Source organism: Pterocles gutturalis, unplaced genomic scaffold (genome assembly GCF_000699245.1).
Source record: "Pterocles gutturalis isolate BGI_N339 unplaced genomic scaffold, ASM69924v1 scaffold11081, whole genome shotgun sequence".
Classification (NCBI taxonomy): domain Eukaryota; kingdom Metazoa; phylum Chordata; class Aves; order Pterocliformes; family Pteroclidae; genus Pterocles; species Pterocles gutturalis.
This window is the reverse complement of record NW_010097858.1, coordinates 1-27290: the sequence shown is the minus strand read 5'-3', so window position 1 is coordinate 27290 and position 27290 is coordinate 1. Positions and strand designations below refer to the sequence as shown.

At 36.1% G+C, this 27290-nt stretch overlaps 1 protein-coding gene across 1 annotated transcript; it reads right to left on the bottom strand.

Annotated features, from left to right (window-relative positions):
* Window positions 1-933: 933 nt before the first annotated feature.
* Window positions 934-27192, bottom strand: LOC104458323 (inositol hexakisphosphate and diphosphoinositol-pentakisphosphate kinase 2-like; the record flags this gene model as incomplete). The annotated part of the gene is made up of 16 exons (XM_010086810.1): window positions 934-1037; window positions 2560-2688; window positions 4205-4336; window positions 8125-8187; window positions 9063-9182; window positions 11216-11285; window positions 12523-12696; window positions 14978-15151; window positions 15740-15856; window positions 15943-16050; window positions 17494-17608; window positions 17802-17929; window positions 19491-19714; window positions 21503-21644; window positions 23600-23782; window positions 27071-27192. Coding segments are annotated over 16 exons (2105 nt in total), but the record flags the coding sequence as incomplete, so codon positions are not given.
* Window positions 27193-27290: the final 98 nt, after the last annotated feature.

Sequence of the window (27290 nt, the reverse complement as noted above, 5' to 3'; positions counted from 1 at the left end):
TGAAGGGATGACAATAAAGCATAGATGGAGTATTTACAAGTTTTAGGATAAACTTATTAGCAGACCAGCTGTAACTATTTCTCTTTTAGTAAAACCTGCTTTTTAATATCAACTTTTTGTAGAAACACATAGCAAAGTAAATAAAACTGTCTTTTTAGTAAACAAAAGAAGTTTTTGATAAAAACATATAAAAAGACAGGTTTTGCTGGATGATATACAGGTAACCCGTATACAAGCGTGTATACAAGCGTGTATACTAAACAACAAAAGAGAAGGTTTATTTGACGGTTACAGGTCTGGTGTAAACACAGAATAAAAATGAGAGTCAAAAATGACAATACATGAACTCACTCCATCATGCCTAATTATTGCAGCATAAATGATATAAAATAATTCAAATGCAGAAAAAATCTGCTTATCTTCAAAACTAGGCAAAAGCAATCTCTTTGGAAATGCAGTTAAATTAAAAAAAAAGCTTCTAGCCAAGATGTGTGTTGCATTTCAGCCCACAAAATAAATTCACAGGGACATTATAAACTCCTGAAAATAGAAGTTGATAATGTCAACAGACAATGCCTCCATTACAGTGACATCAGAGACACTGTAACACATACCACTGCATTGGTATTTTCTCTTTGTACAAGTTTACAGTAAATATTTGAAGACACTGAAAAGGTTCATGTGCAGCTTTTCCACTAAAAGTGTGCAGTTCATCGAACTGATAAATAAATATATTACCTGAAATGTTTTAGAAAATGAAAAAAGACATTTGACCTAAATATATAGCGTGCACGCTAGTTAACCATGCTAGTTAACTGAAGATTCTTAAGTGTACTATGAACTGCAGACACGAATGGTTTTGAAAGCTCAGTAATTTAGTTGAATGCACACTAAAGAATTGTTTAAGTCTCTTCCAGTTTTGTCCGATCAACTTCATTTCTTCTCAGAAAGAGTTTCACCACTAAGTGCTACATCTAGCGAGGCCTTTTCAAGAGATAGCTTAACATTAGATACACAACCAGAAGATCCCAGAGTAGCTGTACAGATAAAGAAAAAAAGTATTAGGTTTACACTTAAGAATATCCATGCTAAAAAGTATCAAAAGCAATAAAAATGCAAGTTACCTAGCACAGAAAAACACACAAAGCTACACTGTATCTAAATTAGATCAAAAATAGAATGGAATTTTGTTCTAGAGGCCCTCAAAACACTACAACCATCCAAAAGCTGTGTGGTGTGGTCGACATGCTGGAGGGAAGGGATGCCATCCAGAGGGACCTTGACAGGCTACAGGGATGGGCCCATGCAAACCTCATGAAATTCAACAAGGCCAAGTGCAAGCTCCTGCACATAGGTTGGAGCAATCCCAAGCACATATACAGGCTGGGTGGAGAATGGATTGAAAGCAGCTGTGAAGAAAAGGACTTGGCTGATGAGAAGCTCAACATGACCCAGCAATGGATACTTGCAGAAAGCCAACCATATCCTGGGCTGCATCAAAAGAAACATGACCAGCAGGTCAAAGGAGGTGATTCTCATCCTCTACTCCACACTTACGGGATCCCACTGGGTGTACTGCATTCAGCTATGGGGCCCCCAATGTAAAAGGACATGCACCCGTTGGAGTGAGTCTAGAATCGGGCCACAAAGATAGTCAGTGGGCTGGAGCACCTCCCATATGAGGACAGGTTGAGAGAGCTGGGGTTGTTCACCTGAAGAAGGGAAGGCTCTGGGGAGACATAATAGCAGCCTTCCAGTACTTAAAGGGGGCCTACAGGAAAAATGGGGAGGGACTCTATCAGGGACTGTACTGAGAGGACAAGGAGTAACAGTTTTAAGCTGCAAGAGAGTAGATGTAGATTAGATATTAGGAAGGGAATTTTTCCTGTGAGGGTGATGAGGCACAGATTGCCCAGAGAAGCTGTGGATGCCCCTTCCCTGGAGGTGTTCAAGGCCAGGCTGGATGAGGCTTTGAGCAATGTGATCTAGCGGAAGGCATCCCTGCCCATGGCTGGGGAGGGTGGAACTACATAATCTTTAAAGGTTCTTTCCTACCCAAACCATTCTATGATGCTATGAAAAGCGGACAGTGTAGCCAGCCAACAGTTCAAACTGAATATACTAACGACTGAATGCATCTTCATGTTATTGTCAGCTTTAGTCAGAAGCTGGTCACAGAGCTCTATGATAAATGTTTAGAGAATATCTTAGAAATTCTGCCATTTAAAGAAATAATTTCCTTTGCTTGTCTTACTGGGAGATAGCTGGAAATACTGTCATACACAGAAACAAAACAGACCAAATCCCCATGAATTTTCAGGCCATAGAAATTATTTCAAACACTTCAGAGGATTAGAGAAAGTAAGTATTAGCGCAGTTTTACTGCTAAAACTATTTGTGCAATGCTACTGAGTTCTCCATGACCCACAAATGATCCCACTTACACAGAATGTTAAGAAACAGCTGCCCTATAAAATTACGTAATATATATGAAAGAATCCTACTGCTGGAAATAATGTAATGTAGTTAGCCATGCTGCCTCTGACAGCAGTTACTTACATAAGGTTGATTTCTCTATTGCTAGCCTTTCAGACAAAGTTTCAAGTGGTGTTGGTTGAATTTTTGCAGGGGTATACGTATTTAAAGAAATCTTTCTTCCTGACAATGGAATCATGTAAGTTGGAGAAGCTGAAATGGGGGGGAGTGCAGGGGAAGAAAAGATACACATAATTAATAATAAAAATAATCTCACCTGAGAAAAACATCAAAAATAGTAGCTACAGAACTGTGTATCTGTCCAGCAATATAGATACCACAGTTATACAACCTGCAGCTCAGCTACTGATTTTTTTACCCTGGTGCCAAAACTTTAAAGCATGAAAGACAAGTCTAAAAAAAAAAAAAATCTCCTTTTTACCTTAGAAAGCAACATGATAACTATGCGGCTAAAGCAGCTAACCACATTTCAGTAACAGTTGCCTTGCTGGAAGACTGGCAAAAGCATTAGTGCTACTTCTCATAGGTTATGAAGATTGCACTGGAATAGGCATTTAGTCCAAAATGCTTATGAAAAGTGCATACAATAGATTGTTCTCTAGACAACTTCCAGATGTTATAGGAAAGCAGGAGAACAAAGCATCTATGGCCTCAATTCTACCAGGTCTAATTTCCAAGCACTCCTTTGTAGAAAGGTGACAACCAGACCACCACAGAAGTATGACAGTTTTATAAAATATTTTTTTGTCTAGTGTACTCTGAATTCTGAACTGAGTTTGAAGACACATTAACTTCCTATGCAGTGTAACAAAGCATTTAAATATCTGAGAACCTTAAAATACCTCTAAGCCTCCTGACTCCTTTTTTAGTAACCTGAGTTTTCTTAAATTGCTTATTTTCTCCTCAGATACAGGCGGCCTAGCCTCTAAAATTAGCTGCTGATTGAAGTCTAAATTGTATACCACAACAGGAAAAAAGGAAAAATCCTAACATCTAGGTAACCATTGTAACACTACTAGCCTTTACAAACTTTCTGATTAAACCATGAGTCTTCAGTTGTTTCCTCAAGAATGATTTTCAGTCACCTGACACATGAATTATAAGCATTCTAATATGTGGTAAATCTGACCTAACTGAAACCGTTTCCAAAGGCAGAATCACAATGGGTAGTCATCTTCCCAGTTACGTGTGTGTGGATAAAACTCAATTTTCATTTCAAGATCACTTAAACATTAAACATGAAGCAGAAACTACTGAAGAATTAAGTAACTGCAAGGCACTCCAGAGGTAGAACCCCAAGTAATATTGAAAGAAACAGGAAATAACACAGTTATAGACATAAAAGGCTTGTAAAAAGCAACACTGATGTGCTGATGTTACTGCTAGTACACCAGCACAGTATAAAGACGGAAATACTCCATGCTCACTAAAAAGCATTCTTTCTAATTCAGCTAACAGGAGTTCTTATTGTGAGAAAATAACCCAATTACAATTTCATTAAATCCTTAATTTACTACCCTAGAGACATGAATGACTTCAATGAATTATGACAATGTCCATGACATAAAACATTACAATTATGATTTATGTATTCAATTTTTTTAAAGCAGTATTCTTAGTTTACTTGTTAGCTGAAAAATACCAGAAAGATTAACTAGGCATTATTTAACAATTTAAAATGAACATAGTTACAAACTAAAATCAATACGTGTCTCCTGTAGATTTTCCCTTGATGGAGCAGCAACAGAGGCAAGAAATTCATCCACCTGCTTCAGAGACAAGGAGTTGTGTAGTGTTTCCAAAGGGCAAATAGAAGGCACCATGGAATATAATTCAAAACCTGAAAGAAAAATAATAAAGAGATTTCCAAACATAAGACAGGATTTAAACAATTGCATGGGGAAGTATTAATGCCTGATAAAAAGTACTTATTTTAAATCTGCACATGCAGATATAGTGCTATTAAAATCATAGCCACTAAATATTATAAGAGCTGGAACAGGACGTGCCAATTTCCAGGGTGTACTAAACTAAAGGTACCATGTAACATACCATGAGATACAAATCCCATGTATGTATGAACTGGTCTTCAAACATTACAACTGTGCTCTATTCCCACATCAGTTCTTGAAAGATACCTTTCCTCTAAGGTGAGCTTAGTAAATCACTAAAAAGGTCAGGAAATGATAATATGTCTCCTACTCATTCTCATACCTGGCAAAACACTAAATAGTTAACCCATGCAAGTAAAACAGGATATCTGTGTAGCAGATGAGCTAAAAATGCACCAAATTCCAAGAAATAAATTTAAAGAGTTCACATTGTATCATCTTCAGTATTCTGTGAAAACAAACTGCTACCGTAAATAACAAAGGAAAACCACTGTTAGCACTTTTGTACCTTGAGGTTACATGTTTTAACTTTGTAAGACAGATTTATGTATTTAAAAACAGTACTTAAAAGACTTAAAAGTTATTAGAACAGGTAAGTATAGTAACCCAAAATCTAAAAATTTATTGGACTTTGCTTTTCTACATTAGTATTGATCACACACCAACCATGCATATCCATATCACTAACATACTAAAAAGCATTTAATCATCTTGGCAAAAAAAAAAAAAAATGCAGTTCTCTAAGTGATGCAAGTTTGATAAATCAATGAACAGCTTTTCATCCAATTGCATTTCAGAAGAGGAAAATATACCCATTAGTGTTTTCAACATACAGCTGTAACATAACAACTTTGCAGTTCAACAGTATAAATTTATAGTTGCTACATTTGTTTTAAGATATTTAAATGAAGAAACAATAGTGAATGAAATAATGTTTAGAATTTCAGTTCAAGGTACATTTATTGGAGATAGTATTATGACTGTGAACTGTTTCCTCCCCTAAAATAATAAGCATCAATATTCTTGCGGTATCCAGTGTTCCCCATTCACTCCTCATTTAGTGCTTTGTATAGAGAAGTAACTCAATAAAATTTCAACCCCCAAATGTTTGTATTTATATTTGGATACACCTTGGCCATACTCAAATCTGAGGGACAGTCGCTTCAAATATACAATCACCTGAAGTGTACTTATGTCAATTTCACTTATATTGCAAATAAAGTGTTGCATTTAATGTAAACTTGGTTTTCATGTACAAAAGAAACACCACCACATACTTAATTTCTATTTTCCTATAAAGGAAAAAGCTAAGCTTCAGTGTGAGGACTGAGATCTTTAGCATATATATTAATATCCTAAATGACTATGCATGCATGCAAAGCGCAAACCCTTTCTTTGCATTACAGTAAAAAAGATTTATCTCTTTATCCTGACAGAAAAGTCACTATCACTTGAATGAGAATTTATTTTTTTAACTTTACAAAGAACATAGTGGGACAATGTCAGGTTTTTAATAACTATTACTGTTATAGTGCAGTGTTACAGAAAAACAGAAAGGAATTTCAAAATACACCCATGCCTTTCAAAAAAAGAAAAGGAAAAGAGTTTTCTTCTTTCAGGAATTTCCCCTCCATAGATTTTTGTTCAGTTTTGACAATTCTGCTATCAGATAGCCATATCCCAGCATGTTGTTGTAGTATCTTTGTGTCTAAGGGATATGACTTAAAAGGTACTCTGGAAGTCTATCTGCACAGTTTTATTTAAATTATTATAAATATTTAATGATGTTATGAGAAATAAATTTGAATTTTCATGATGAAGAAGCCTGACAGTATCCCTTTAAAAAAAGCAATTTCCTGTAAACTAACAGACTTTGAGTTTTGGCTCTCTTCATTCTTAAAGCACTTTCCCCATCAAAAGGCAAGGCAATGAAAGGGTTAACGCAGCATCTCAAAAAGCCACCCTGCTGTCTTACATTTGAAAGCTATAGAGACATACCACTGGAGCCTAGAAATTCCACAGAGGAAATGGACCAGCACCTAAAGAGGTGCGGATGTTCTGCACAGAGGCCCAGAAAATAAGGTAAAGCACTGTCAGAAGATACTTGTTTCATCATGTTCCTTGAACTAAAGATGGGGGGGTAGTCTGAAATGAGTTAAGAGGGTGTGATAACAACACAAAAAATAAGATAAAACAGAGTGAAACGGACAAGAAGAATCAAAATGATAGTCCAGAGGACAGACAAAACAACATTGGTATATTGGAAACCTGCAATATACTTAGGTTCCATAGGAGCTCATACAGCATGCACTAATTTTGTAAAAGATGTGTGGTAAAACTGCTGTATTAAGTGAATCAGAATAATCAATGCATTCATTAAAAGCAATTTAGATTATTTTTTAAAGAATCCAGTCACAAAAAGATAGTGCTAAATGGAATTGCAAGTAGTCATATTAGTAGACACTGATACTCAAATGCAGTTCTTAATTTCTGACCTTGTATGTTTTGGAAATGTTATTTGGTTTAAGTCTAACAATACAAAATGGACTCCTAACTTTCCTACTTGAAATAGGACACTAGAATTCGCCTTTTAGATCCAACAGAGTCTTAATGCTATTAATTTAGCCTTACTATAGCATTTTCTCTTCAAGAAGCACTGTAGTGCAGAAAGTCACTGTGGATTTCAGATGAATATAATAAAGGACTACTTTGCTTCTCAGCAAAGCCAAAAGTCAGTCTTTTTTTTTTTAACCTTGTTTCTAAGCAAATACAGTTTGACTCTAACACAAAAATGGTGATGATTTCCACTGCAGTTTCAATAATATAACCAGTCACGCACACTTTAAAACTGCAGTTAAAGAAATCTGGAAAAGCTACATTTAAGATCCAGTGGACGTTGAAGACTGAGTCTGGTTTTCATGAACATGATACATTTTGGACCTATTTAATCACGTAGAAAGGTAGGCATGAAATATTTCCCTGAGGAAGAGAAAGACCTACCTCTGTCCTGTGTGTTAAACCAGAATTTTTTTTGTAACTATGGTGGACTGAAGACAAGTTAATTCTCACTCTTGAAGCTCAAGAGGTCAAGGTAAGCAGCAAGCAGCTCTCCTGCTGTGATTTTTAGTGCAATACTTAAGTAAATTGCACATCTGATGAACAGAGAAGTATGATAAGGTAAAATAATTTTTTGTCCGATGATAAATACAGCATAGGAATGGAACCAAAGCTTCTCCTTTAGTCTTTTAAATTTAGCTTCACTTCAAGAAGGTAGTCATAAACTCCAGTTGTCAATTCAGTGACTTATTTTAGAATCAGGAGGCTCAGAGAAACAGCTCAGCAGGAGAAAGACAAAGAAAAGCAGCAGCAGCTATCAAGAAGTGTACGCCCAAGAAAGATCAGATTCAATTCTCTTTTTATCTTGTACCATACAGTCTGATCACACAAGAAACTGGGGAGAATAATTTATTACAGAGATCATGATTAACAGCAGCGTTTTACTTTTTCAAGGATTTTTTTAAGGAATGAATTTTGATGTTGTATTTATACTAATGAATGGCAAAGAAGGGATTTAGGATATCTAATGATTACAAATATATTTGAAGTTGTGCTTGAAGTTCGGAACAACAGATGTCTGGATGATACTGTACACTCCATATTTGAAATAAAAATAAAAGGGATGAAGCAAAGAACCTTTTGTTTTCATTTTTGTTTTTAAAATAAAAGCAAAACGTACCATTGGTTGGGTGTCGAGCAAATGAGATAGAAAACCTTTTAACAGCAGAACCGCGTGTGGTGTCTGAGAAAGAGAAAAACAGGTACCTGAAATTTGTAACAGCTACCAAAAGAGGAACATTTCAAAAAAGGAAAGGAAGAAGAAAAAAGAAAAGATGAGAAGGTATTAGAACTGAGTGGCATGCAGAAGGGACCAAGGAAAAAAGGCTAAAATCTAAATAGAGGTTAAAAAGAAGAAAATTTGGATTGTTGGTAACTACAAGATGTATAATGAAGTGTATGAAAACAGGCAGAATGAGGCGATTCTGGCATACAAGGTTATATCAGGTTAGAGTCGAACACGAGTAGTGAATTGAGGGGAAAACAGCATGAATACTGTTTCACCTCAGAGTTATAAAAGGTGTGTTTTAGCATCTTTACATTCTGAAATCAAGTGAGAGATTTTCTCTACCCCACATTACCCAAAACTGAAAATATTTTGCTCCTTTGTAATCCAAACCCCACTAAAAAAAGGTAAGGAATCCTAAAATTTTCACCGTCAGTATTTAAGTTATTAGTTTATAATTTCTTTCATTCCTTGTATATGCAAGTAACTTATTTCATTTCAGGATCAGTAAGTAATGATTAAACCCGAAGTTTAAAATGGGAAAAGAATTTCAAAACCAAAATTTTAGTCTACTTTAAAAATGCACTCGCTGAAGTCTCCTGGCACGTATTACAAGTCTGTGAGCTAGTGTTCAAGACAGAAACAAGAATTAACTATGCTATTAAGTTAAACATAAGCAAGCTACGGGCAGTAAAGAAGCAACAGAAACTCATACAATTAATACTAAGGCAAAGGATTCTAGGATTCCATTAAAATGAGTAACCTAGCATTTATCTTAGAAGTTTAATGTTGCACATGGGTTTGTGCGTGCATGTGCGAGAGTGTGCACATACCATCTACGAAGCCAGAAGAAGTCAGCTTTTTACGATGAGTACGAGCATAATCCTGTAGGTTAGGTGCACTTGAAGAACCCCCGAGCACTGAGGTGCTAAACAGGCCCGCACAGTGAGACCCTGATGGGAGTTAGAGAAAATACATACAACAACCAGGTGTTCGTCCATTCACATTGGGGATGCATGCAGCATGCAAGCACATGGCTCTTACCACACAAAAGGCAGTTTTTGGCAGTGCCTTGGACATGTTCACAATATGCTTGTAATGTCAGAACGGTACTTGTAGGATGAAACTATCATAATTTATTGTACACAGCACTCTCTGCTATATGTGCAAAGAGAGAACTGTCTTTAACAAAGTGAGTTCTTGTCCTGTTTTCACTTTTGGTAAAGAAAAGTTACCAGTTAGCATCAATGTAAACATAACCAAAACAACAAAACAAAACCAAGATGATGATGATGATGATGTAAAAGTTGTGTGTTTTAAAACCTGCAGTTCTGGAACAAATATAAACTGGAAAAATATTGCTTATTGCTTTCATCCAAATCAACCTTTCAGATGACACGCTGCAATGAAGTACTCATGCATTTCCACAGACTTAATACGGAAATATGCCCCTTCTAAGCACAACCAAATGTTAACCAAATTGGAAATGCTCTATTTGTGTTTCAGCTACCATCACAGACAATGTTACCTAAATACCTAAAAGTTCCATCAAGTTTAGCTTGAATTCCTTTCTAAGACTTTTGTATATCTCCATGTAAGTGAGAGCACTTATGCTACAACTCATACATTCCTGCCACTAGGATGGGAGTTTCAACAAATCACTGAAAGCCACAGACAGAAATATAAAAATAACTGTTATAGTCATTAACTACAAATGAAACTTAGATACAACAATGGACAAATGGAAAAAAATATCGCAATTTTCTTCCTTTAGTTTTTACTACTAGTTGAAAGGAGAAGCGTTTTTTCACTCAGAACTTATCTTTTACATTTTAGATAAGTAGCAGCAGATTTTTTTGGAAAACCAACTATCTATCCAATGATACTTCTGTCCATTACTTTTAATGATCCAGTGAGGAGAAACATTACTAGCACATGTGACCAATCACAGCCAAAATAAGTTGGTGCCTCAGATGCGGCAAAAGCCTTTTACAGCACATGTAATACCTTAATCTACTCACAGAAATACATCAACTTCCAGAAGCCATACTGTGTCACACATTGTCAAAAGAAAAGTTGTTTAACTTTAGCAAGCACGCAATAGAAAACACAACTTCGATAAACACCTGATGTATGCCTTTTACTAAGGAAAAAATATAATAGGGAGAAAAGGATCACAGAAATATTAGACACACAGAAAATACAGATCTTTACAAAGAAAGGAAAGCTACTTCTAAGTTTATGCATATAGCTTATGCATTTTCTACACTTCATTCTTCCCATGAAAAGACACACTTAGAGAAAAAAATGTAATATTGATTTACAGTAGTGCAAGATTTTATATTTTTGGATATCAGTTATGTATGCCTGTTTCAAAGAAGCAACAGAAAAGCACCACTTGAATTAAAATAATTTGAAGCAACTCATTTAATTGTAGCATGATTCATTCTAATGCTGAAAGGAAGAAATTAATTTTAGGAGAGGGGATGTGTGCAAAACCCCTGACATTATAGAGAAACTTGAGGTTTGCTCCCCACCTCCCTCTACTCCGTAAAACACCTTCAGTTCCATCAATTGCCCACTGTAGGAAACATTTATTTCCAGGAAAAGTGTTTGAACAGTTTCCAGTGCAGGCCATTTCAATCCAAAAGATTCTTGCAAAACCCAAAAACTCAGTCATGAACTACATTACCTTAAAAATCTACTTCATGTTAAAAATAATCCTGTGTACCTGTTGTGAGCAGTACAGAGTCAGTAGTGTCAACAGTCTCAAATAATTTGCTCTTTTCAGTTGTAATTGACTTAAAAACTTTTGCTGCAGAAAAATCGTCCAGTTCATAAGCAGATACTCACAATGTATTATTGATAACAAGTACTATTGGTTCCTATTAATATAAAAACTATTCGAAGAATGTACAAATGTGCAGAATAACAGGCAGATGAAAAGCTGCTAACATCAAACAAAATTTCAATTGTAAGCACATACCTAGACCACTTTGCTTTTGTTCCAGAATAGTTCTCGGTGTTCTTAAGCTACTATTGCTTTCTGACAGGACCTGGATATAAAAACAGAAAAATAAGGGAAAGTAGAACAGCAGCATGAAACATCCATTTAACTTGATACAGTAGCCTGTTTCAGACAGACGTGTTAATAAGCTGTATGATAACTGTTAGTAAAAATAAGTAAAGGAAACATGAAAGATCATGCAATATCCCCTTCTGAAGGGAGTCCATTTCACATATGAGTTCCTTGCAATGAAGTGGTGCAAAACAAGCATTCAGAATGAGAAAAGACACAGATCAAGACAGATATGAGAACAGACATTTGGGACATTTTATAACATTTTACCAAATGCACTCTCCTAAACTGCGCCTGTATTGAAAAAACGAGGGGAGAGAAGGAAAGACAAACAAGCTATTGAGGACACCATACAATCACTGATCCATGCATGGCCTCAATCAGTGTAATCTTCAGATGCTCACAGCCTTTACTGATATAAACTTCTCCTATGCAAATAGTTTGAGAATTTTCCACAATAAAAATAAATTATAAAATTTTGAAAGAAAAAAGATACGGTTAACAGAACACCATCCATTGTCATACATGTAAACAGTATCTTGACATACTAAACAATCTTCAGATCTTCACTGATACTTAAAAAAACCCTACTGTTTCTTTTTTTTCCTGCCTTTCCCCAACCCCCGATACTTAGAAAAATCTTGAAAATACTGTACAAGTCAATGGATGATGTACTGTCTTGGGAGTTTCAGATATCTCTGGATAAAGAAGGTGAGAATTATTAGTGCCAGAGTTTTCTTCCCTGCAATAGTTAATACCAGGCCACTGAAAATATGATATATGCAAAATAAGTTTTGAATAGCAATATGAAGTACCAAATAAATAATTTTAAATTCTATTGGTTGCAATTATATAAAAAAAAAAGTTTTTCAATTTACCTACCACCAAATTAAGCTTTTTAAAGTTTTTAAAGTCTTAAAGGACAACTAAACCAAAGCAGAAATCTGTGTCATTAGGCAATACAGTAAGCCTTTTTTACTGTGGTAACATTTTTAATTCCTGTAAAGAAACCACATTTTTAGGAAAACGTGTAACACATTCAGTGGAAAAACATGCACTTGCTCTTTTTCCCCCAAACATTCTCGGGAAGTAATTTTAAGAAGTGGAAGAATTTGCTTCAAACATAATCCATAACAAGGGATTAGATGTCCTTAAAGACAGTTGTTTGTTGCTTGGAATGCATAATAAAGTTTAATGAAGTAAAGTTTAAAAACCTGTTGCCATGAGCCAAAAATACTGGATGTGAAAGCCAATGATTTAGGGGAGACAGGGGAAGAAGTGATTTGTTCCCCTGATCTGCGTCTTCGACGCCCAGTACCCACACCACTGGTGTAATGCAGCCAGGTACCAATACACTCTGGGCTAGACACACTCAGGGGGCTCTCTTCCTGGAAGTGAGAAAGGGGGCAAAAAACAGCAAAGCATGCAAAGTTAGATTCAACAGAGACAACTGAAAAGAAAAAAATGCGATCTGCTTGCACCCTTTTATATACTGCTTTGAAAACTATTAAATAGCAAAGAGTAATATTACAACATTAGGAGGTTATCAGTACCACTTATATCTTTTAATCCAATTATATCTTTTAATACAACACTTTAATAATACATTTTTGGTAGACTGATAGGAGAGAAAAGTAATTGTGATCAATAACTGATCAATCATTTTAAGAATTTCCTACATTTTGGGAACAGAACATCTGTTATCCCTGACATACTGTTTAATAGTTTCCCCCCTCTAAGTACATTAAACTTTCCTGTTCATTACTTTATAGTTTTCATTTCTAGTCTAAAAGATTTTCATTTTTAGAATCACATTTGTGAATTCACAGCTGACTCACTGGTAGTAGCACTACCCTGTCTGGTATCCAACCTTAAAAAAGCCCTGAAAATTATCTGATGCTGGACACCTATTAAGATTTCAAGGGAGGACAGTGTCAGGTTTAGAGTTCCCCATGCCCTACATCATTATGTTTCATTAGCAATCAACATTTTTAACAATACAGAATTTGATTTCCAAGGCTGATGAGCCTTACTTTCTGATTTTACTGTTAGAACTCAGCTTTTTTTTATTTTCATGACTCAATCACAGTTGCAATCCTTCTGTAAATATTGCTGACTACACCTCAGGTTAAAACCTCCACATATAATCTCACATCTGACAGCGTCCTTTCAAATTAATGGGCATAGGTGAAGAGAGAATTGCCTTACAGGGAAAAAAACCCCAAAACAAAACAGGTTCAAGGCAGTTGCAGTTTAAGTTGCAATGAATTTTTTAAACATTTGTAAATAGCATTTGGTTTAAATATTCCAAATACTGGTTTTAGAGATTTCAGTAAGCTGGATGAAACTTCCAATTTTACTTTTTCAAAAAAGTTTCGTAGTGTGTGTTTTCTTTAACAAGCGCTGAATGCTGAAACACATTCCATCTGAACATATATATCTGCACAGTCAAAATTTAGCAATTTATGTTATTGATACCTTTTGAGAGTAACTTTTGCAAAACTTATGAAAATGAAAATGGTTAAAAGTTTGAAGTAATACACTATTATGTGTATGTGAACTCATAACTAGGAGGGGAGTTTGCATGATCATAGTGAAAACAGCTTTTAAAAATCCAAAATATTGATGTCGTGAGCATTTGTTTATGATAAAACTTGGATATAGAAAATGTAAGACATTCACATTTATTATCTCTGTTAATTTATGGAAGTTATGTGAAGTTATACAAATATCCTTATAGAAGGGAACCATGAATCGTTTTCTCTCCACACTATCAATACCAGTTACTTGCAAATGTGTAATACTTGCATACAAACAGTCCATTCCCAACACAAACATGAAAGGAAAAGCTTTTGGTGTGAATCTTCATTTCTGATGGTTTTAAGCAACTGAAAACGAGGCAATAAGAAGCTGTTAGTCTGCTTCTAGTATTAATATCACAGAAGTGTCACTATACACCATGGCAAGCTTTGCCACTCAACTGTAAAAATTGTATCAGTGATACTGCTGTGCAACCCCCCACCTCTGTGATATTGAAGCCATATCTGTGAAGAACACTTAGATGTCATGGCCTTCCATACAGGAGACTAGACTGTTCAAGATGTTATCTGAAGAATTAATGAAACACAAACCCCACCCACTAAAGAAAAAAAGCTTCCAGTTTATTCTCTTACCTTCAAATGCTTCACAAGCGGAGTTACTTTCACCCCACATGAAAGCAAATACAGCAGAAGACATGTCTCTCACCTCCTGTACCTCCCCTACCGCCCCCACTCCCTCCACTCTCTCTCATATGATCACCCTGAGGGTTTGCTTAATTCCCAGTAGCAGCTGTCTTGTAAGGACTAATAGAAAAGCAATGTATGCTAGTTTGAAGATGTAGGTTTAGATTGAAAGAGCCTTCATTTTCAAATACTGGCTTTTCTAAAATTGCTTAAAAAGAAAAAAGGAAATAAATCATCACAAAACAATAATTAATTTAAAAAAAAATCCTTCAGAATAGTTACTGCCGTGGAGGATTTCTCATAGAATAAGAACAACCCTTTTGTGAGACATAACATCATACTGGTTCTGTGTAATCAAAAGCAGAATCACATTTGGTTTCGTTTTGTTAAAAGCAAGCAAAATTTAGTTTCTGTGAAGGACATTATCTGGAACATACACACTTACTTCAACAGAACCAATCTTCCTAGATCTTGGAAGGGGTGACTTTCTGTGTATGTGAATTGGGTCTGATACCATTGGCTTGAACATCACTACTGACCGATCAGTTTCATCTCTTTTGGAAGCGTGTGCCTCCTCATCACTATCATTTCTATGAGAGGTTTTCTTCGAGCCTTCATTCTACAAAAAATACATAATTAATTTTCAATTTAGGCACACACCTTGCAACATGTAGCCAGAAGTGGATGTTAAATAAATCTCTGTAAACATAAAGCAAGCCAATTTTAAAAATGCAAGATGTAAATCACATACTATTGAACAAATTGCTCTAGACTTCAATAATCGACGTTTATTTGCTCCTAACCAGACACTGCATATGACAGTGCAGTCCTAATTAACCACACTGTTCAGGCAACATAACTTACTCAAATTTTCTGTTGACATAGTAATAAAATCCTGGCCCCACAAGTCCCTAAAAGAATTTCAGCCAAACTTTGCTTTCATTCATTTCTCAAAAAGCAGGTGGTAACTCCACAGACCTCCCCATACATCTTTGAAAATATCAATCCTTCCTCAGCAATCTGTATTCATAAACATGCCAAACTACCTTTATTTCTTTCAGGGACTGCCTATATCTTACTAGCTATTTTTCTACCAAAATAAAAATCTTATTTGTATTTTTTACTTATCTTTTTCCTAGTGTTTATTTTAGGTACATCCACATTCAGAAAAAGTAACCACTGCTTTAAAGAAAGGTATAATTATTACCTCTCGGGAGGCTGGTCTGTATCCATATCCAGCTGGTAAATTTTTATCTTCCTCACAGCCTTTGGCTCCTGGACTAAAGTGCAGCTCTACATGAAAACGCTCTTCTGAAGAAAGCTCCTGAAGAAAAATTATTAAATAGGCTTACACTTTAATATATAGCTTGGCACTACTTGTTTCTGAAGATATTTATCCATTTTAAATACCTTGTTTGGATCCTCATAAAGCATGATAACAATCTGTGTCATGTAATTGAGTTCATTGACAACATTTAAATAATCCATAGCTCGTTTCCATTGTTCATCTTTTGATTCCTTATGAAGGGGAAAAAGAAAATATCAACAAATAAACAAAGCTATTTTCTTTAAAAAGATTGATGATTTCCCTTTTTCCCCATTTACATGGATTTTAAATTCACAGCAGAAGTATGAAGCTTTTCACAGCTAAGGAAAATCAGAGATACAACCAGAAAAAAATAGTGATTTAAAATTACTCATCAAATGAATGAGAAGTGGAGATCAGAACTTTTCATATTTTATTTCAGTGTATCTTTTTTGTTCTTTCATCGATGATGATACATGTCTTGCAGACAGAGGCACCATTTTAAACTCTCCTGATGGGAATTGTTAGTTTTGCAACAAACTCATTCAACTAGTATACTGTGGAAAATGTTTCTAGATATCGCTCTACCAGTCAAACACACAGAGTAAATGAAGGCTTCCAGTATACAGTGTAAAAATAACCATCTCATCCCAAACTATTTAAAATGAATATTCACTTTTTTTCATGCTCTAGAAAAAAAAAAACATTTAGCAATCCACCCTAAAGGAAACTTAGGAGTTTATCATCTTAAAGCAAGGAGTGTATCTGCTGTACCATATAGAATCACAGAATGGAAGTGACTTTAAAGATCATCTAGTCCAATCCACCTGCCATAAGCAGGGACACCTTCCACTAGACCAGGTTGCTCCAACCTGGCCTTGAATATGTCACAGAGGTCTAGGATTAAACATGCTTTTGCCATCAGTTAGTTTAGCAATCCATTACTGGAAGTAAGTATGTCAATACAGCCATTTCAAAAGTTAGTATATTAACCAAGCTGTATCTTAGAAGCAGCCATGTAGGCTTTGTGGTGCTGCATTCATCCCATCCAAAAGCTCAGTTACATCATTTCTGAATGTAGAGACCTTGTCTTTTTCATCCTTGGTTTCAAAGCCAATCAGATGGAGAATAATGCACCACCTTCAAGGTATTCTACGACAGTATAGGAAAGTAAGACAATCCACTAAACAGGAGAAACTTTGCACTGTATGAGCACTCTTGAAGTCAGGTAGGGAAGTCCTGACAATATGCCAATGGTCAAAAATAATAAGCCAGTCCAAAAGTGAATTCAAGAGAACCCTGAATGACAACTTGAAGGAAAAAGAGTTGGAAGAATTACAGGTGACAACATAAGAAAAAAAAATTATTATCTGCCTTTTTCAAATCTCATTTGGTATCATAACATATACAGCTGAACACATGAATGGAACTCAGCATTACTTCAAGGGGCATGCTCATTTCCACCTACATGCACACTGGCAATTTGAAATATGTCTCTGCATCTATAATAGGAAATAAAATGTTTGAAAAAGCATGATAAATTTCAAAACCGCTTAAGAAAATTAAGCTTTCCATCAATAAAATTTTAGTAAGATTGAGCCCTTTTGGTTCCTGTCAAAATATCAGAGCTTTAACAGAAGAAGTGTTCAACTTACATCACATAAGGCACCATAACGGAGAGTGGATAACAGAGAGTGGACATGACTCTCGCTGGTGAAATACAGCCGTGTACGAACATGGCGTTCAGGGGACATAACACCCCTGGAGTAACTTGAAAGGAAAAAAATCTTATTGACCATAATGACATGTGTCTCTATTTTAGAAATAGCTGTCAACAAATAAATAAATAATACATTTTAAATTACTATGAGCTAGTAAGACATTTGAAATATGAAAGCTATGGATTATCTCCATTGAGTCTTACAGAAATTAATGCAACAAAGTAAAAAAGTAAAAGACTTACAGAGGGTGAAGCTTATTTACAGTATCATCATCTTGAGTCCTCTGAAGGTCAGAACGTATTTTTCTAACTAGAGGAGTGCAGTAACCTTTGGCAATCTCTAGCTTCTCAGCCTTAGAAATACCATATTCCTGTGTAAGAAGAAAAAATTTTTAAAATTTAGTTAAAGTTTAAAATGCCTTCTAATATAAAAGCCAATTAGTAATCTATTAGTTTGCTCTGGCTGCAAACTGTTTTGTTTAACATTTTTATTACATTTGATTACTGACATCTCTTCAAGTAACAAGGGGTTTGCTTTTTTTGCCATTTGATTTGACACAGAGAAACAGTTTTTCATTCACTAGTTAAACCACAAAAATGGATTCACCTTCTGGTATGACAAAGCTCTTTTTCTTAAGCAAAAGATCTAGGGAACGATTCCTTCCCCCTTCCCCACCCCCACCGCAGACTTAGACATCTATGATGCATTTCATCTCACATGATGTCAAATAACTTTTTTTTTATTTAAACACTCAATAAAAAAGACATAGGCACAGTACCTATTTAATTTGTCTGTCTTAGATTGGAGTAAACCATCCCACAGTAGATCTCCTTATAACCTCAGATAATACTGAAAATGGTAGTTAAATACAACTGGAAAATATTATATCTGTTGCATTATCTACAATATTTAAAAATCTCCTCTTTTAGAAGCTTCAGGCTCTGTGCTGCACATGATATGAAAGTGCCCTCATCATTATGATAGATCTTCTGATTACCCTAGAAAGCAACATAAGCACTTTTCCTTTGCATTAGGTAGACTTATCAGGTTTCTTTTGTTTTTCCTCCTTCAGTGCATGTCCTCATTTTTACCTACTCTTCTCCACACTCTATTCAAAATTTAAGCTTAACAGCCCCATATAACACAACACATACTTAGTATTACTGCTCTTTTTGTCCTCCTTGCTGTCAGGGAGTTTGAGAGGAAGAAGCTCCCTCACTTGCTGCATACAATACAAATAATACCTCTCTTACAACAGTACTCTGTAACTGCAGGGACACTCGATGAAAGTTTTAGCCTGTTCTGTCCTGTTACCACAAAACAATTTCATGTCCTGTAGCCTGCAACAATTTAGAGCCAACCTGAGTTTAACCACCTGTAATATATGGAAGCTTAACATGTCTGCTTCTGGCCTGAAATTCTGTGAATTTTCATCAGGGAGTGTTGGCATTCTGAAGGAGCAGAAAGGTCTTTTTAAACTTAAATTGCTTAAGACAAGTGAAATTTGATAGATTAGTATTAACAGTGTCATTTGCAAAAAGCCTGAAAATGACATTTCTAAAAGCAGGAAGAACAAAATCACATGCAACTTCAGAATACACAGATGTTCACAGGAGCTCCATGTAAATCTATGAAGAATGGCTGACATAAACCACTTTATTTTAATACACTGCAGTAAAGGAAGCAGATGTTCACAGTTTAAATTGCTAAAAAAAAAAAATCACTTTGAACACAGCTTAATGAATTCTGAATCAAATTTTTCTTACAAAAAATAATCAACTTGCTACCAGAAAATAAGAGGTAATATTAAAGGCTTCTATTACTGCAAAATACAGGGACCTTCAACAGAAAAGACAAAGTAGACATTTTCACAAAATTTGAAAAAGCATTTATTCTACAATTTATTCTATTTAATAATGGAAAAAGTTTACCTGAGGGATCACGATGTCAGCTAAAGCCTTTGAAAGCCTGTATAATTCCATTGTGTTTTCTAATTTTAAGGACCCATTGTGCTGCACATCATATTTTATACAGTCGTAAATATCAGGAATTTTGCTAATATCATATCTTCCATTTTTTGTTTTAAAGTCTTTTTCCAGCTTGGCCCACCTGCGCAGCATCAGTTCTAGTGTTTCACTATGGTACAGCTGAATATCTGCATAGACATATGTAAGTAATCAAAACCATCCAAGTAACAAAACAGAAATTTTAATTACATGGTAGTAACTGTTAAATACAGAGGGATAAAAGGGATCAAATAAGTTAAGTGCATTACTTCTAAGAAGAAGGAAGAGATATGCATATGGTTAGTTTTATTGCTGAAAGCATCACAGTTACATAAGTATGTCAAAATAGTAGAAAGCTTTGGTGCAGAAATGCACCATTGGCCCTTTAAGTAAAGCTACAGCACCAGGAACAAAGTGTCCTACGGCACAGATCATACATTAAAAAAAAGCAACAAAAAAAAGCTGTAAGAAAATTCTAGGTGGGAGAAACAGGACAACATCATTGTTTTAGAAGAGACCACACATCCCCTTTGTCTCTGTCTCGCATATGTTAACACCAAGAGCCAAAACACTGGTAGAAAGGATGGATTATCCTCATCCCAGGACAGGAGATTAGACCAAATAGTCAAAAACCACTGATACTATGTACAGATGACACTTGTACTGCTCAGCCTCAGAAGAGAAGCTGTTCGCATACCATTCACTGCAGAGAACACTGATAGCCAATATTCCAGTATTTAGCTAGTACCATGACTTGGTTTTGGCTGGAACAGAGTTAACTTGCTTCATAGTAGCTAGTGGGAGGCTATGTTTTGGATTTGTGCTGAGGAAAAGGCCCATAACATACTGATGTTTATAGTTGCTGTCAGGACAGTCAAGGACTTTTCAACTTCTCTGCACTGCCCGTGTCTGCAGTTGCAGGAGAAGCTGGGAGGCAGCACAGCCCCTATTACTAGCCTGGGATTGGACCTTAGGTTTCGGATTGAGACCCAAATTGGGCAATGGTATACTCTATATCATGCAAGTCATGCACAGTATATAGATGAGGCTCTGTCCAGAAGTTCCCTCTCTCTTTCCAGGTTGGCTGTCTCTTAGGGTCACTGCTCTCTGAGAGTTTTCTTGGTCTCTCAGACACTCAGGCTCTTATCTCTTTTCCAGGATTGCAGTTTTGGGACTTGCCCTGCTCCAGGACTGTTAGCTGGGAAAGGGCTGAGCCTTGGTCATCAGGTTTCAGTGAAAGAGCACTTTCACTGTCTATAACTCATTTGTACATTTATATAGATTATTATTATCATCATTATTATTTTCAATATAGCTGTAATTTAGTTATTAAATTGTTTTAATGTCAACCCATGAGTCTCTTTTCCCTTTACCCCTTTAATTCTCCCCCCCATCCCCGGAAGGGGTAAGGGTGAGGGAATGCTTGTTGTGGTGTTTTGCTACTAGCCACGATCAAAACCATAACATACCAAAAAAGCACTGTGGTCACTTCCAGCTCTAGTTTTTCTGTGTCATTGGTTCACCACCATTAAAATTGAGTGTCACTCTATGCAATACTACTATGCATCATACAGCAAGCACCAGATCTTCAGCAAAGATACTTAAACATAAAAATGTACTTAAGTAATTTAGCTTTAGTACTACTTTTCCTATTACTTTTGCAGACTGCTCAGTTTCAAATAATTAAGACAAGAATTTCTGCAAACATTTGACGATTAGCCTGATCTTCTGAACACCACAAAGAGCCCTGCAGTATGACCATGTGTTCCTCCTGCTTTTTACTCTAATACAATGCATACAGAATCAGACTGAAAATCCCTAACTCATTGTTGCTTAAAGTTCTGCTAAAAGCGAGTGTAATGAAGGTACATTATGTTACAACTCTCTGTCAGATGTAAACAAGAGAAACTAATTACAACTACAAAAATTTTGAGTACCTGTAGACTTTGGATCTTCCATTCTTTGCCTGATCTGAGAAGTCAAGCTCTGGATCAAGGAATAGACCTTGTCACATGTCTTTACAGGGTTTTTAATAACCTGCATTGATTTTATCAATGATATGCTTCCAGACGGAGTAAGCTGCAATTTGAGATAAAAACAAAATTATCTAAACAAACTGACTAGATTTGAAGGAAATGGGGAGATAAGAATGTATGAAAGATCCAAGTATCAGATAAAAAAGCATTCAAACAGGTTACTATTAGCTTTTGAAACAATTTCTCAATTACCTACTCCCTTTGAGGCATTAAGAAAAGAAAATATATTGAAAGGTAATAAGATGTACTAGAGATTCAAAGGTAACAATAAATTCATAGGGCAACTAATTTTACACAGTTTCAGGAGTTCCTAAAACTCTTTTTTTGTTCCCAAACAGGAAAATTGGAAAGATGTTTAAAACTTTGTATGTACTTAGCAACTTTCCATAACTTCCTTTCAAGTACTATTGTATTCAAAAGCTTACAAAAAATTCAGTAAGAAATGTTATTGTTAGGCCATGTGCCTCACAAAATACTTTTTGTTCTATAAAGTACCTTCTTTAGCTTAACTGGAAGGAAGAAACAGATTTGCAATACCTTAAAAAAAGTTTGTCTCTTCTTGTTTTGGGTTTTTGTTTCTATAGGACTGCAGCACACAAACACAACCAAAAAGAAACACTTTAAACACACATATATCAAGAACATACAAGATGTCCTTCACAGCCGACTTAATTATAGAAATTGTAGAAGCTACAAATTATCATCATCAAGTTGAGTATCATTAAAACAATACAGTCAACATCCACTAAGTGAGGCTTAGCCTCATTTTTCAGAAAAGTCTGCATAATTCAAAGCAAGCAACTATATTCAACAGTTACTTATACAAGTAACACACATACATATTTTAATTTTCCCCAGTTTCCTCAAATGCATAGGATAATTTGGATATGGAAAACTTCTGCCCCCTACCTAATAGTAAGTAGTTCCTGCCTCCCTATTATGACAAAGTAAATCAATAGGAAAGGAGAAAAAAAAACCAACCATGTATTGTTTTGCCAAATTGCAAGTAGGTTTAAAAAAACTCAAACGAAACCAAAACCAAAAAAGTTATTATCGCTTTATAATTCCAAAATTTAGTTACTTTTAGTGACTGTCTTAAAAGAGTGTGCTCTATTAGTTCCAGCCACCTTTCCAATCCCATTATATCTATACAGCAAAAAGAAGGGGGAAAATAAATAAATCTTTGAGGCCTTGTACCCTCTCACTTTTTCCAAGTATTGCTGAATCCACTGTATTGATGGATTTGGATGATACTTTTAATTTATATGTTGAAATGAATCCACATAGTTTATACACGCAGAATGGTAAAATTATTTTTCAATTATTTGCTCTCAATGGAAAACAGCAGTTTAAGCTTAATCCTCATTTGAGGACTTGTATTTAGTTATTACACCAGAGTAAGGGCAATAGAAAGGAGTTTCTTAACAATAACAAACATTACTTGCATTTAAAACCAGGAACAATCATGTGTGTTCTGTACTGTCACCATTAATTATATTAATATGCACTAATTTAGCATATTAATGAGACATTTCCTTTCAGTGATTAAAAAGTATTCTATTGGTTTCTGCATCTTAGTATTTTTAAGAGTTTAAAAAAAAAAAAGGCCTTGTAGCAGATTATTGAAGCAACTGCAGTAGCAGGCAATACATTTTATAATACCAAACACTGTCCAAGTAAAGATTACAGAAAGTGTAAATAATACAGTTTCATTTCTTGAATAATTTAAATATCTTTAATGGAACAGTGAAAAAGATTTATGAATGAGGTCCCTATTTACTCTTATTTTACAGTTTGTAGCTATTCTGATTACTCAAATTGCAAGACACCTCAAAATATCTAATATTGCAATTGGTACAGCTTCCTTTGTATGTAGTTCAAGTTATATGCAAGCACACAATTTTTCAAAATAGATACAAATCACTGTTCATTACTTTTACACAAGAATTTGTGTGTGGCTATTTATTTCATTTCACAGGGAACTAATCATATGCTAACCTTATCATAGTCATCAGCAGTAAATTCTCTGTCTCGCTGGAGAATTTCATGGAGTCTTGCTTTAACACGATGCTGACAGCTGCTTAAAGAATCACTGTCGCTGTCCAACAGACCATTCATATTAGCACTTTTTACCATTTGGACAAGAATAGGAGTCAGCTCACCCTCTAAGGCAAGTAGTCCCTAAAACAAATAATACAATTAACAGGCAAACAGATAAAGACGAGAGTTATAAGAGTATGTTAAAAATCCTCCTGATTTAAATCTAAGATTGTTATAATTTGCCTATGGGTTTGCACAGAAATGGCCCCAAAACACTGCCTTGGTGTGCAGGATAGCTATGGTTGGTGCAACAGTGATGGTGACATGTCATAGAGCACGCTCCCCAGCACCAGCTGAAGTGACCCTAGCATCTCAGTGGTGCCAGCACTGCTCCTGGCAGGGCACAGCTCTTCAGGTCTTGGGTTGCAGGGAGTGCGTGGTGCCTTCTCCCTGAGGCTGCAAGCAACAGCAGGCTGACTTGTGGGGCACATGCTCTGCTCAAGGCATTGAGTGACCATGGGAAGAGTTAGCAAACTGAATAGCATCTGGGAGGATAAATAGGAGACAGACAGGGTCTTTGCAGAGACCCTACAGAGGCAAAAGCCGAAACTCTGTGTGGCACAGTTGAACAAGAGGTGAATAGAGACTTCCAAAATGCAGAAGGCTGGAAACTGTTGTGACTTTTCTGGCAATAGCAGGGCTCTGGGATAAGGAATGAAAAAGGGGTGGTGTCTCCTCAAACCTAATGATCAAGGAGAAAGGAGGACAGATGGCTGAGATACTTCTGCACCAGCACATGCAGCATGGAAACAAACAAATAAGAAGTCTGAACCTTTCAGAGCTTTAAGTTTATTCAGATTACAGAGATGTGGCAGAATAGTTCACGCAAATGGAGTTTTGCTTTTTGAAAGCCAGGAAGGCAAAGAGGCAGAGTTGGGCTTTATATAAAGGAATAATTTGAACACCGGGACTTTTGCTTTCAAACCACTGACAAGCAAGTTGAGAACTTATTTTTAAGAACAAGACGACGAATAAGCACAGGGCAACATCATGGTGGGCCTCTGCTACAGACCACCCAGTTTAAAAGGGGAAATAGATGAAGTCTTCTAAACACAACTGGAGAAAGCCTCCTGATTGCAGGCCCTGTTTTCCATGTGGGCCCTTAGCTCAGGGTACCTCATGTATGGGCAATATTGCAGGAGACAAGCAATTCAGGTTTCTGGGAAACACCCAGGACAATTCTTTGACACAGGTTACTGATGAACTATTGACCAGAAGCATTCCCCTGGATCTGTTACTAGGAAGTGTCAGGAATGTGGAGGTCAGTGGCAGCCTTGGTAAAAGAAACCTAGTATTATGAGATCCTTGGAGAACTGAACAAGACCAATAATTGTACTAGAGCCCTGGCCTTCAAACAAGCAGACTTTGGCTTGTTCATGGAATCCTATGGAGGAGTGTCCTGAAGGACAAAGGTGCCCAGGACAGCTGGATGATCTCCAAGGACAACCTCTTCAGAGAATAATAGTCCACTGTGACATATCGAAAGTCATGCAGAAGGTCAGCATGGATGAAAAAGGAACACATAGAAGGTAGAAGCAGGGATGGGCTACTTGGGACAAACAGAGACATGACCAGAAAATGAGGGGTGGAATTAAAAACCTGGAGAGGCTATGGAATCCTTCATTCCTGGAGATACTCAGAACTTGACTGGATATGATTCTGAGCAAACTCATCCAAACTGGCTCTGTGCTATGTGGAGTTGGAATAGATAACCTACAGAGGCCCCTTGAAACCTAAACCTCTCTATCACTCTGTATTATTACTGAAACTCATTAATCTAATAAGTATTTAACACTTGAACTGTGTCCTTTCACACAATTAAAAGATCTGTATCACTGAAATGAGGAAGTAAGTGAATAAATTATTAACAAGTGGAAGTACTATGCATGCAAAGGACTACGTCGGAGGAAGAGGAAAAGAGGAATTTGCCTAGCATGAAGAACGGTAAACAGAATACTTTGGTAAGCATTATAGATGTAGGAAGTTCTGAATTCTGTGTTTTATATTTATAGTTCCTAGAAATTCACAGTTACACTGAAAAAAACCCCCAAGTTCATGCTTTTTTAAACATCACCACAAATTTTTATCATTTTGCATTAAGAAATATATGTTCAAAAATATTTCTATAAAGCGCCAAGATGTAGTACTGCTACCTTGTCTTACTTACTAGGTATCCATTTTGATGGGCCCAAAGTAAAAAGTCTCCTGTAACAATTTTGAGAAGCTACTTCTATTAATTAAAAAAAATGCATGAACACATAGCCTGTACAATTTTCCATTAAAATATATGCAAAGTAGTTTACTAATTCCACATTACCAATAGCCTCAAACCCTCTAATTTCCTCTATAAAGTCTCAAATCAATGAATTAAAGATATTTCAACGAAAATAGTTGCCTTTCGAAGTCCAAATCTTCTGGTCCAAATTACTGAAGTGAGTGAAATCGGCAATTTTGGCTCATGTTAAATTAATACATTCTCTCAAATCAGGTGTAATATCTGTGGTTTAACCAAAACACACACACAACCTGTCACAGACATCTAATAAAATCTGAGGAAAGTAAACCCTAAACAAATAAGCAAGGTGCAAACTAAAAATGTTGCCAATTGCATCCTATGCTGCATCAGGAGACTTGTGACCAGCAGGCTGAGGGGTGATTCTGCTCCTCTACTCCACTCTCATAAGATCCCACCTGCCACATGAGGACAGGCTGAGAGAGTTGGAGGAAGGGGAAGGGCAAGAAGGGAAGGGAGGCTCCGGGGACACCATATTCTTACACTTCTTGTAGGGGGCCTACAAGACAGCTGGAGTGGCACTCTTTATCAGGGAGTGTAGTGGTAGGATGAAGAGTAATGGCTTTAAGCTGAAAGAGGGTAGATTTAGATTAGATATTAGGAAGACATTTTTTCACTGTGAAGGTGGTGAGGCACTGGAACAGGTTGCTCAGAGAAGCTGTGGATGCCCCATCCCTGGAGGTGTTCAGGGCCAGGTTGGATGAGGCTTTGAGCAACCTGATCTAGTGGAAGGTGTTCCTGCCCATGGCAGAGGAGCTTGAATGAAATGGTCCTTTCCAACCCAAACCATTCTATGATTTTATGATTTTGGAGAGTATTACTAGAAAGAACTACCGTATATTGCTAGGGCTGTATAATTAAAACCTGTCTGCATCTGCTCAAAGAACTTCAAATCCTTGGCACATTAATTGGACGCTTTTTCAAACTAAATACTCTTTGAAAATACATTTATTTTAAAACACAGCCTCATTATATACTGCAGACTCTAATAAACCATAAATCTCCCCCAGTCTGCAAAAGAAAAAACTTGAAAACATCAGAATTTTTAAAATTGAAAACACAGTTTCATATTGTACCTTTGCAAAAGCTGCTGCAGTCATCTGAACTCGTCCCTCATCAGAAGCGTAGATTTTGAGATCATGTCGGTAAGTGCTATGCAATCTAAGTAAACCACATCCAGGAAATCCAGCATAATCTCCTACCAAACAAATATTTTGCTCAGACTCCCATTCTGCACTTGATTATCTTCAAAATGGATTTATGCCATTCAACACATTAAAAAAATTATTTAAATAT